General features: G+C 54.9%; 1 protein-coding gene across 1 annotated transcript in view; it reads left to right on the top strand.

Annotated features, from left to right (window-relative positions):
• Positions 1-3,586, top strand: part of CFAP77 (cilia and flagella associated protein 77) — a 158,999-nt gene extending 155,413 nt beyond the window's left edge. Inside the window, 2 exon segments of the mRNA XM_006164320.1 lie at positions 2,704-2,764; positions 2,767-3,586. Of these exon segments, the coding sequence (XP_006164382.1) occupies positions 2,704-2,764; positions 2,767-2,813 (108 nt within the window). The 3' untranslated portion in view covers positions 2,814-3,586.
• Positions 3,587-12,303: the final 8,717 nt, after the last annotated feature.

Here is a 12,303-nt window from a genome sequence, read left to right as displayed (position 1 = left end):
GGATCCGACCAGACCCCGAGCAGAGACTTCTTCCAGCTTCCCCTACCTTCCTCTACTTCCCGTTAGCACGTAGGCTGTCTGCAGCCCAGGGCCTAGCCAGCCAGCCCCGGGGAGCCCACTCTGGACTGCATTTGCTTTTACGTGGATTCATGTGTTCCATCAGCAAGAAAGAGAGGCAAGCACCCCCACCAGGGTCTTGACACCGTGACCCATCCCAGCCTCCAGCCAGCCCTGGGTCATGGGCAAGTGAGTGCCACATAGTCAGGTCTCCACACTTGAGCTGGGGACCCTCCCGTATGGGGCTGCCCCCTGCGCCATCACCCTGCGCTGCGCCCCCCAGTCCCCTGTGGCTGTCCCGGGGCAGGGGTCCTGCTCTGTCCCGAAGCTCCTGCAGAGACGCAGCTGTACCTGCAAAGCCAAAGGGAATCGGCCTTGGCCACACTGTCCTCTCGTGAACCCTCACGATCTTGAGCTCTGTTGACCCCAGGGCCAGCACACTGCCCCCTCTGCCTGAGAAACCTCACTCATCCTCCAAGCCAGGGAGGCCTCCCCTGACCCAGACGGTTTGTTCGGGCCACACGGCCTCACTGCACGGTCAGGTGTGTTGAAAACGCTGTGTAATCGCTGTCCCAGCTGCCGCCCCGCCCCACTGAGAGCGCCGTGAGCGTGCAACCGAGCCTTGCCGCTATCCACCCGACCCTGCATCCCCGCACAGAGCTGAGCGACTTCCCAGTCCGTGCCTCCCCTAGGTTACCCTCGAGGAGAGACATGTGCTGGGGGTGTGCCCCTACTGCCGGGGCCCTTGCCATGCTGCTGGTGTAACACACACACCCCACCTTTTCTAGAGCAGGAAGGCAGGCCGGGATGCCGGTGGCATAAAACAGTAACCGGGCAGGCCCGTGCCTTGGCCAATCTCCCCGATGGCTTTGTTTCATTTTCCAGAAAGGAAGCTGGGACGTTCTTGAGCTCTGGTTGTGGTTCTGGTGCTGAGGATTGGCCACTTGGCTTCCAGGGCCAGCTGCCACTGCACAGGGAAGGAGTGACATGACCCTTCCTGGGGGACCTCAGGAAGCCAGAGGTCTCTCTAGAAGACGGTGGCTTTTTTTTTTTTAAAGAGAGATTTTTGGTATCGGGCACGTGTGCTCAATGGGGGGAGAGAGAGAGAGCGAGCGAGCGAGAAACCACTCCCCAGGGCGGATGGCCACATGGCAGCCCCTTCTCCATTCTCTTGGGATCTTGGGCATGAACATTCATGGCGTCAGTTTGCGTTCTTTTTTTTTTTTTTTTTTTAGAATTATTTCCTTTATTTTATTTATCATTATTAAGACAAACAGAGACAGAGAGACAGAAAGCGAGAAATCACCCCCACAGGGGGAATGGCCACGCCACAATCCCTTCTCCTCCACTCTTCTCTCGGGATCTTGGGCACGCACGCACATGCAACCAGCATGAGTTTAAGCCACTGAGTCCAGGACTCAAGCTGCGGTTGACTACATGGGAATCCAGCGACATTATTGTTATTTTTAATTTGACCATAGCAAGACACACACACACACACAGAGAGAGAGAGAGAAAGGGCAAGCAAGCTACCAGGTCTAGGACTCGAACCATGGTCAGCCATGTGGGAATCCAGTATCTTTAATCACCACGCCACCTGCTGGCCCCTTGGTGTGAGTTTTAAGTCACCAGGTTCAGGACTCAAACCACAGTCGACTACAAAGGAGTCCAGTGACATAACCTTTATGCCATCTGCTGGCCCCTTGCTTGCTTGTTTGTTTTTTAATCAGCAGAGTGTGTGTACCCTTGCCAGAGAGCGATGGAGAGACAGAGAGAAGGGAGAAAGCTCTCCCCACCCGGCATGGTTGGTCACGCCACAATCGCTTCTGTTTCTTCCTCCCGTTGGGATTTGGGACACACGCACATACATAACCACGTGTTTCTCAAGCCCCCAAGGCCAGAATCCAGACTGTGGTCGGCCATGTGGGATCTGGCTCCCTTCACCTCTAGGCCACAGGGTTGGCCCTGTTTGAGTTTGTTTTGGCTTTGTTTTGTTTTTTAGAATTATTTTCTTTAATTTTATATATTATTATTAAAGAATTATTTTAGTTAACTTTATTTATTTATTCATTTATTTTAATTTGACCAGAGAAGACAGAGTGAGAGAAAGAGAGAGAGGGGGAAAGAGAAAAAGCAAGGTGTAAGATCCAGGATTCGAACCATGGTTGGCCATGTGAGAGTCCAGTCCCCTTAACTACCACACCACCTGCTGGTCCCCTATTATTATTATTATTTCTTTTTAACTTGACCAAAGAGAGACAGAGAGAAAATGAGAAAACAAGACAACAGGTCCAGGACTCGAACAGCAGTCAACCATGTGGGAGTCCAGCGATGCCACCTGCCAGCACCCTTGTTTTTTTTTTTTTTTGGTGGAGAATCAGCATGTGCACCACACTGGCTACCACGTCCCACGCGTGGTGATGCGGTGTGGAGGTCATTTACTGTTACACACCTTTCTCGGCAATGAGCAGGACGGCCCTGTGCCTCCTGCCCCCTGGCTCCTCAGGGCTCAGTCCCTAAAGCTCTCAGCACTTCCTGGACCTCCTTCTCTCCTGCAGCTACTGGGTCTGACTCTAGACTGACTGGGTGGCAGGGGGGAGGGGGGAAACTCCCAGACCTCACTCACCCTCTGCTCCCTGTCCACAGGTGGGCTCCCAACTGGACACGTTCCCCACTGAGGCCGATCGCCAGAGAGCATTCAAAGCCCATTTGTACGCCAGGGGACTCTGCGGATGGGCAACTACACCCACCCCTAGGCCCTCTCCTGCCATGAGAAGCCTTCCCGATGTGGTAGAAAATCCCCCGAAGGATTTGCCCTTCTCGCTCCCGTTCCCCTAGGACACTCCCCACTTTTCTGCAGGTTCTGCTGCTGCAAGGACCTCAGATTCAGTCTCGGGTTAATTATTTTGGTAAGCGTCCCCCCTTTTAGGGTAACCAATACTAGTCTTCTCTTTGCCCCAGTGACCATCACTGAGGGCTCCTCCTCCCCCTCCCGGGGCAAGATGACCCTGTCTCTTTTTTCAAGCCCTCACCTGACAAGACAAACTCAAATTACAAGGCAGTTTTTCAGACTCCAGGCTAAGGGTCGATTTCATGGCTCTGCCCATTAGGTGTTAAGAACAACCCGTGTGTTTTCTGCAGAAAGCGAGACAGTGACGTGCTTTGAAAGCCCTCATTTTCTGTTCCAAACATGAGTTCTAATTGCTCTTTTTGGGATGCCTGATGTCTTGCCATGGCAGCGGTATCTCTCGGGGACCCCTGACAGCAGGGAAAAGCAAAGGTTCATTACTCAGGGCCTGCCCCTTTAGTGCAGGGGCCCTGTCAATTAAGGCAGGCCTAGGTGGACTTCTTCCCAAGGCCGACTTGAGAACATCAACCCCTCCCAAAGGAGAGGGCCTTCCGCGAGGGAAGGTGCACAGGCGGCGGGACTTCTCAGCCAGACTCCCGGGCACTTCTGAGCTCTCTCTGCATGCACTTTGGCTTCTCCCCACATGTTATATGCTATTTTCAGTTAAAATGCTGCTTATCACCCCCCTCTTGTGTCTTCGTTTGAAAACCAGTGTGCTTGTGCCTGCGAAGCAGGGAACCCACTGCACCGCGTCAGATGACGGTGCTGTCACGCGGGACCCTTCATGGGCACGGACATCCAGGCCATCTCAGCAGTGCGGCTTTGGAGTCAAGCAGATTTGAGCTTTTAAATGCCATTTCTCCTCTAAGGATTCCCCAGTGCCGATCTCCACCCCGGAGCTTCTCCTAGAACTCCAGCGTCACTCATGCCCTGCCCAGCTGGCATCTTCACGTGGCTATTTGGAATCCACCTCCAGGTGGCCAGGACAGAACCCTGGAGTTCAGGTTTTTTTTTATTCTTAGCAAGATTTTCACTATGGGGTGTGTGCACTTGCCAGAGAGACAGAGAGAGAGACAGAGAGACAGAATGTGATAAATCACCCCCCGGGGGGAGGACCATCCCTTCTCCTCCATTCTCCTCTCAGGATTTTGGGTGCACACACACACGTGCCTGGTGTGTTTTAAGCCACCGGGTCTGGGACTCAAACTGTAGTCAACTATGTGGGAGTCCAGCAATGTAACCATTATGCCACCTACTGGTCTCAAACCCTTGATTGTTTTCCCACCAAATTTGCTTCTTCCTGTTTCCCATCTCATAGCTGAGACCACCATCTGCGGCTTCAGAGCCCAAAGCCTCCAGGGCTCTGTTTCCTTTAGCTAAGCCACAACACACCTGGCGAGCAAGGTGGCTTCCAACACAGCCTGACCCACCCGCTTCTCTGTGTCTCCACTCTCACCTCTCTGGAGCTTCCTTCATCACCTCCTGCCTCCTTGGTCCCCTCACAACCTGTCCCCACGGAGCAACCATCGCCCCACTTCCCTCCCCAACACTCCAGCGCTCCCAGCACCAAGCCAGGTCTACAGTCTCACAGCTGATCCAGCCAGGCCTGGCCTGCAGCCCCACCTCCCACCCACCTCCACCCTGTCCTCACCCCTCCCCACCGCTCCCAGCCACATGCTCCTGCCTCGGGGCTTGCGCTTGCTTTCCCTCTGCCTGGAACCCTGGGCCCCACCTTCACATCCCGTGTTATCCGGACCTCAGCCCAGAAGTCCAGTCCCTACTCAGGGGACCTTCTTGGAGTAGCTCCTATCCCAGCCCCACTATTAAACTCTGGAAAGGATGATGCCCCACCAGAAACCCGAGATTCCAGGGCCCTGTCCTGAGGGTGGCCTGTGACGGTGTGGTGTTGTTTGTGACCAGCTGCATGGCTCACACCCCTTGCAGGCTGCAGCTGGGCAGGGAGCAACGCTCTGCCCCCGTGCTGGTGACCGCCAAGGGCCCAGACCACTGTGGCCTCTCAGACCTGAGTGTTCCTTTTTACCTTATTTATTTATTTAATTAGTTTAGGTTTTTGCCATAGGGAGCATGCGCTCACTGGAGAGGGACAGAGAGGCAGTGAGAGGGAACATGAGAACTCGCTCCCAAGGGTGGGAATGCCCTGTCACATTCCCCTCTCCATCCTCCCCCTGGGGTTCTTGAGCACGTGCACAGGTGACCGGAGTGGTTTTCAAGCTGCCTGGTCTGGAACTCCGACTTCAAGGCCATGTGAGAGTCCAGTGCCTTAACTACGATGCCACCTGCTGGCCCCAGACCTGAGTATTTCTCAACCTGCGGCTGCCCCACCCCCCTCATTAGAAACTAGTTCCAGAAAGAAGCCTCGCACTTCAGGACCCTGGCCCGGCCCTGCCTTCCCAGAGCCCACTTCCAGGGCCTCGAGACCTCCCCCCAGCACACGAACCACAGGGAGACGCTCATTCTGCCCACGAGCAACCCAGCCGGCCTGAGTGCAGGGTAGCAGCCTGGAGCCCCGCGCCACCGGGCGATTTCTGTGTGGAGCAGGTGTCCTGACCGCTCTGCGCCTGCACCGGGAGACAGGAACGGCATAGCACAGGGCGCTCCCTCAAGGTCTTGTGAGCAGCAGGTTGATGTGAGTCGGGATCTCCTCATTACTGAGGCACCGAGCCCGAGCCCGGTGAGGTGAGCCGCAGAGGGAGGGACGAGGGCAGGATTTCAAAGGGACAGAGAAGCGTTCGCTTTGATTCAGATGCCCAGAGGGAGAGGCTTCTGGAAGGGAGCCTCCAGCTCTCCGCGCTGAAGTCCCTGTGGGAAGGGGAGGGGCACAGGCGGGAGAGTCTCCGGAAGGACCCGAATCGGGCTCTGCGCATCCAAGGCTGGGCCAGCCCACGGCAGAAGCTTCTCACGCCTGCATACCGCCCCAGTCCCTCTCCCATTGCCCCGGGGTGCTCGGCCGGGCAGAAGCAGCGCCGGAGAGAGGCCCTCAGCTTGTCCTACAGCGCCACCCGCTGGCAAGTCCGAGGCAGAGGCCGTCCGGCGCTTCCCTCCCGGCCTGGCTCCTTCCGTCCCATTCCATCATCTTAGATGTCCTGTCACATCAGCCAACCCCCCTGCCCTCACCTGAGCTGACCCCCGCTGGGGACAGCGCCCCTGACCCGGGAGAGAGTCCCCAAAGGTTAGTGACTGGAAGGACCCTGGGGACTGTCTTGGTAGATGTGGGAGGAAGCCAGAGTCCACTGGGAAAGCTAGGCCAGGAAGCTGCTCCAGGCCACTGCCATGGCCGGGTGCAGGAGCCTGCCCCCACTGCCCCTCAAGTAAAGGACAAGGATGGACAGAAGAGCTCAGCCTTCCAGCCCAGCCTCCACCACTCTCCAGGCAGGACTGTGAGGCACTGTGAGGACCCAAAGGTGTGGCCTCCTGCTACTTTTTTGACTAATGTCCCTGCTGGCTCGCATCTGAGACCATCTCCCATTGGGTTTCAGCAACACCCCACTGGAGACTTAACTGAACAAAGGGGCCCATGGTATGGCTGGTCTGAGCCCTCAGGGTGCTCGAAGTTCTCCGAAACCCCCTCTGAGGTGGCAGGGCCTGTGCCAGGTAGCTGTGCACTTGGCAGGAGGGAGTGCGGGCAGTCCTGGGTGCCAGCACTTTGGGACGGACCCTTTGGGAAAAGGACTACTGGGGATGGAAGGGGCTGGAGAGACCATCTGGAGGTGCTGGGAGAAGACAGGGTTGTAAGGCTGCTGAGCAGCAAAGCCAGCCAGGCCTGCTGGACCGCGCCCTGTCCTGCCCTGCTGCTGCCCTGGCTTCAGGCCACTTCCAGACTTTTCATTCTCTCACTGCCTCTCTCTCTCGGAACCAGATAATTCATCTTTTTCTTGGGGCCAGCAGGTGGCACAGTGGGTGAGTCACTGAACTTCCACATGACCGGATGCAGTTTGAGTCCTGGACCCTGTGGCTTGAAACTCACACCAGGCGTGTGTGTGCGTGCCCAAAATCCTGAGAGGAGGATGGAGAAGGGGTTGCATGTGGCCATCCCCGAGGAGATGAGTTCTCACTTTCTCTTTCAGTTTCTCTCTCTCTTTGGCAAGCACATGTGTCCTATTGCAAAAACTTAAAATAGGGGCTAGCAGGTGGCATGGTTAAGGCGTTGGACTCCCACATGGCCAACCATGATATGAATCCTGGACCTGGTGGCTTGCTTTCTCACTTTTCCATTCTCTCTCTCTGTCTCTTTGGTCAAATTAAAAATAATAATAAAAATAATAAATAATAAAAATAAAGTTAAATAAAGAAATAAAAGTTTTGGGGGGGAGGTTTTGGCTATAGGGCACGTGCACTTACCAGAAAGACAAAGACAGAGAGGCAAAAAGTGAGAAATCACCCCCCCAGGAGGGATGGCCACGCCACACTCTCTTCTCCTCCATTCTCCTCGGGATCTTGGGCATGCACACACACGCACCCGGCATGAGTTTAAACCATCAGGTCTGGGACTCAAACCACGGTCGACTACATGGGAGTCCAATGATGTAGCCATTACAGCAACTGCTAGTCCCAAGAAATACATTTTTTAAACTTAAAATAATAACAACAACAATAATTTTCTTGACTGGAAGAAAGGAAAGGGGCCGCTGGAATCTGACTGTGGTGAGGGATTTTACTAACAATGAGTCTGCTCCCTGTCAGGCAGGGACTCCTAGAAGCCCAAAGGCTGACCAACACTCACAGGCCACGATCCAGCCCCAGCTCCCAGGGAGGCTCCTAGGTCCAGACAGAGACTGTCTGGCTTTGTGACCTCCTCATCCTAGAGCCACGATGAGTGCTGCTTTGGACAGGCAGCTTCGGGGGTGCACAGAAGGCGCACCACAGCAGCAGGCCCCGCTCAGCCGCTAAGCCAGGCCCGTGATGCAGCAGACAGGCTCACGTCATCCTTACGGACTGAAACATGTTTTTGGCTGAATTTCTTTTCACTTGGGAAATCCTTTGATGCTTGGAATCATCATTAAGGAAAATATAAAAAGTAAGTTGGCTTTTCATACAGGCTCAATGCAGGTGAATCATGAACTTGGGCCCACAAATGGGAGATGAGCTATGAAGGGGATTCAGTGGGTGGACACGACTGTCAGTCCTGTGAGCTCCATGAGGTGGGTCTGCTCTGTCAGGCTTGGGACTCCACAGTACTCAGCCTGATGGGGCAGGGTGTGCACCTGGAAGGGAGGGAGAGAGGGAGGAGACCGGGAGGGGCAAAGGGCAGGAGGAACAGGGATATGCTTCTCTCCTGGCTTTGGGAGCTCCCAGTTTTCAGCTGAACAGGTACAGTGGCTGAGTGCCGTGATCTTGAGGCCCACAGCTTGTCCCATTCATGTCCTTGCAGAGCAGGTGGGGCAGTATCAGCAACCAGGCCTGGGCTGCATCATCCAATCCTCTACCCACTTCACCTAAGCTGCGGTTTTAGAAGGAAGGCCCTGGGCAAAGGTGTAAGCTGGCTTCTTTCTGGGGTTGGGGTGCTGGGGAGACAAACCCAGGGGCTCCAACCCACCAGAGGAAAAGCACTCTAGCTATTATTAGCAGTCCTTGTGGTATGAATTGCAAAATTGCTATTTTCAGGATCCGAGCCAAGTGCAAAGATCCCTCAGACGACCAGGACCACGTGAAATGAGCAACATCATCCCCAAGCTTAAAGCTGAAAAAATCAGCTCAGCAGGAGATTTGCTCAAGGACACGGAGGAGGCTGGGCGAGGCCCTCTCCTGAGGCACCAAATGCTCAGTAACAAAAACAAACACTATCTTAATACACTATTCTTTTTAAAATAATTATTTAATTTAATTTATTTATTTTAACTGGACCAGAGAGGGACAGAGTGAGAGAGAGCGAGAGAGATGGAAAGTGAGAACGCAAGCCACAGGGTCCAGGACTCAAACCCTGGTTGGCCATGTGGGAGTCCAGTGCCCTTAATCACCATGCCACCTGCTGGCCTCCACTGTTCTTATTTAAACTGAAGATTCAAAATCCGTGATGGACAAAATATCACCATTTTCCATAAAGACTGGTGTGATCACCTCACCTGCTTTACCCTAGTAACCCTGGATGCTAGAGCCAGGATTTGAACTCAAGTCTAGCTGGGTCTGGTGCCAGAGCCTGCATCCCAGACCCCCTCAGCCCTATTAGGCGGCCCCAGCCCAGCACTCCGCAGCTTGAATAATGGCACTAAGAGACGATTCTCCTCCTGAGCAGGGAAACCTCACAAGCATGCTCAAAAGGCAGGTCACGTGCTGGTTAAGGTGCTGGACTCCTATGTGGCCAACAGTAGTTTGAGTCTCAGACCTGTCTCTTTTCTTTTCACTTGGGAAATCCTTTGATGCTTGGAATCATCATTAAGGAAAATATAAAAAGTAAGTTGGCTTTTCATACAGGCTCAATGCAGGTGAATCATGAACTTGGGCCCACAAATGGGAGATGAGCTATGAAGGGGATTCAGTGGGTGGACACGACTGTCAGTCCTGTGAGCTCCATGAGGTGGGTCTGCTCTGTCAGGCTTGGGACTCCACAGTACTCAGCCTGATGGGGCAGGGTGTGCACCTGGAAGGGAGGGAGAGAGGGAGGAGACCGGGAGGGGCAAAGGGCAGGAGGAACAGGGATATGCTTCTCTCCTGGCTTTGGGAGCTCCCAGTTTTCAGCTGAACAGGTACAGTGGCTGAGTGCCGTGATCTTGAGGCCCACAGCTTGTCCCATTCATGTCCTTGCAGAGCAGGTGGGGCAGTATCAGCAACCAGGCCTGGGCTGCATCATCCAATCCTCTACCCACTTCACCTAAGCTGCGGTTTTAGAAGGAAGGCCCTGGGCAAAGGTGTAAGCTGGCTTCTTTCTGGGGTTGGGGTGCTGGGGAGACAAACCCAGGGGCTCCAACCCACCAGAGGAAAAGCACTCTAGCTATTATTAGCAGTCCTTGTGGTATGAATTGCAAAATTGCTATTTTCAGGATCCGAGCCAAGTGCAAAGATCCCTCAGACGACCAGGACCACGTGAAATGAGCAACATCATCCCCAAGCTTAAAGCTGAAAAAATCAGCTCAGCAGGAGATTTGCTCAAGGACACGGAGGAGGCTGGGCGAGGCCCTCTCCTGAGGCACCAAATGCTCAGTAACAAAAACAAACACTATCTTAATACACTATTCTTTTTAAAATAATTATTTAATTTAATTTATTTATTTTAACTGGACCAGAGAGGGACAGAGTGAGAGAGAGCGAGAGAGATGGAAAGTGAGAACGCAAGCCACAGGGTCCAGGACTCAAACCCTGGTTGGCCATGTGGGAGTCCAGTGCCCTTAATCACCATGCCACCTGCTGGCCTCCACTGTTCTTATTTAAACTGAAGATTCAAAATCCGTGATGGACAAAATATCACCATTTTCCATAAAGACTGGTGTGATCACCTCACCTGCTTTACCCTAGTAACCCTGGATGCTAGAGCCAGGATTTGAACTCAAGTCTAGCTGGGTCTGGTGCCAGAGCCTGCATCCCAGACCCCCTCAGCCCTATTAGGCGGCCCCAGCCCAGCACTCCGCAGCTTGAATAATGGCACTAAGAGACGATTCTCCTCCTGAGCAGGGAAACCTCACAAGCATGCTCAAAAGGCAGGTCACGTGCTGGTTAAGGTGCTGGACTCCTATGTGGCCAACAGTAGTTTGAGTCTCAGACCTGTCTCTCTCTGGTCAAATTTTAAAAATAAAAATAATGCTAAATAAAATAATTCAGGGGGGAAAAAAGCTTTTAGCAGATCCCTCTGTCAAAATCTGCCCAACAGCAACAGCCCTTCCTCCAGCACCAAAGCCCAGGGGTGTTATGTGGAGAGGGAGGCAGGGAGAGAGGGAGCCGGTGGACCGAGGCCTAGCCAGAGGCCCTGGCTCTCCCGGGCCCACCCTACACAAAGCCCAACCCAAGCCAAAGACCCTAGGTATGGAAGAAGGATGCGAGTCCAACAGCCAGGCTGTTGCTCGCCCCTTAATGCCTTCTAATGCCTTCGGACAGGACAAGGTCGGCTGAGCAGAGGGCAGAGCTCCGCTGGGCAGTGCGGTCCTCCTGAGGGCTGGCCAGCACCTGGCAACCCTGGCCTTGGAGCGAAGCAACAGGCCCTCAGCTGTGTCTGCCTCGCAGAGAACTAAGAGGGCTGCTGGTCTTGCACCTTCTAGGCTCTGGCCCCATGGAGAAGCTAACGGTTTAAAACAAAGCTACCTGAAGCTGGAAGAGTTTCCAAGAGGAAGGGGAAGCCTGGGTGGGGAGTTGGAGTCCTGAAAAGGGGAGCCAGAAGGGTACCTTGGGCGAGAGAGCAAGACTGAGTTGAATGGCTCTAGGAAGCGGGCTCTAAGTGTGGGTCACTGATACCTTTTCTTTTCTCAAGGCCCCAAATCCTCTGCCCAGCCCCTAGGGTCAGGGCTCAAGCCTACTGAGGAGGGCCAGGGCCAGGGAGGGTGGCCTGCCTCCTGCTGTGTAACCTGGGCCCAGAGAGGTTAGGCAAGTTGCCTGGATTGACCGCTGGCTCCTTGGGACCTCAAAGCCCGATTCCCATCCCTGACCAAGCAGGTATCTTTCTCAGAGGATGGGGTGGTGAATGCCCACCCCCGGGCTCCTTCCCAACCAAGCGGCTCAGGTGAGTGCACACAGACCTCGCTGGCGTGCCCAGCGCAGCTGCACCGACCGCGGAAAAGGAGGAGGCACTTCCCGAGTTGCAAATCCCCAAATAGGAAAGAGACGATGTTAGTAAGGAAGGACTAAATCCTAGAGTAAATTCCAAACGAAATAAACGGCGTAACCTGTTTCCTCTGATAATAGACACCGATAATTCGACACTAATGGCCTACACTAACAACTCGGTATACACTCGGGCTGCGCCAGGGCCGCGAAGGCGGCGGGGGCTGCAGGAGGTCGGGGCCCGCGCTGCTCCTTCCACCAGAAGTTCGCGTCGCCCGCCGGTCGCTCCCGCTGCCACTTCGATCCGGTCGCAGCGCCCAGCGCCCACTCCAGGCTTCGCTTTCGCTGGGTCCGGGATCCAGACTCCAACCCAAGACCCGGAGACCAGAAAAGGCTTGCGCGCGGCGGCCGCACCTCGGCCCGGGGCAGGGGCGCCTGGAGGCGCCCGGAGGAGGACACTGACGCCCTTGGTCCCGGGATCCTGGCCGCCGGGCGTACGGAGCCTCGAAGGGGCAGCGGGTTCTGTCGACCCACGTAGGGACCTCAGCGCTCCGGGAAACGAAGGCCCTCCGGGGGCGCGGGCGCAGGCCTGGAGAAGCCGAGGGTCGGCGGGCGACAGGCACGGAAGTGGGTCTGCGAGGCCCCGGGCAGGAGCAGGCCGAGGGGCTGGCGGGGACAGCCTTGATTTATGGTCC

The sequence above is a fragment of the Tupaia chinensis genome, unplaced genomic scaffold, assembly GCF_000334495.1.
Source record: "Tupaia chinensis unplaced genomic scaffold, TupChi_1.0 Scaffold143602_1, whole genome shotgun sequence".
NCBI lineage: Eukaryota > Metazoa > Chordata > Mammalia > Scandentia > Tupaiidae > Tupaia > Tupaia belangeri.
This window is presented reverse-complemented; position numbering and strand designations above follow the sequence as displayed.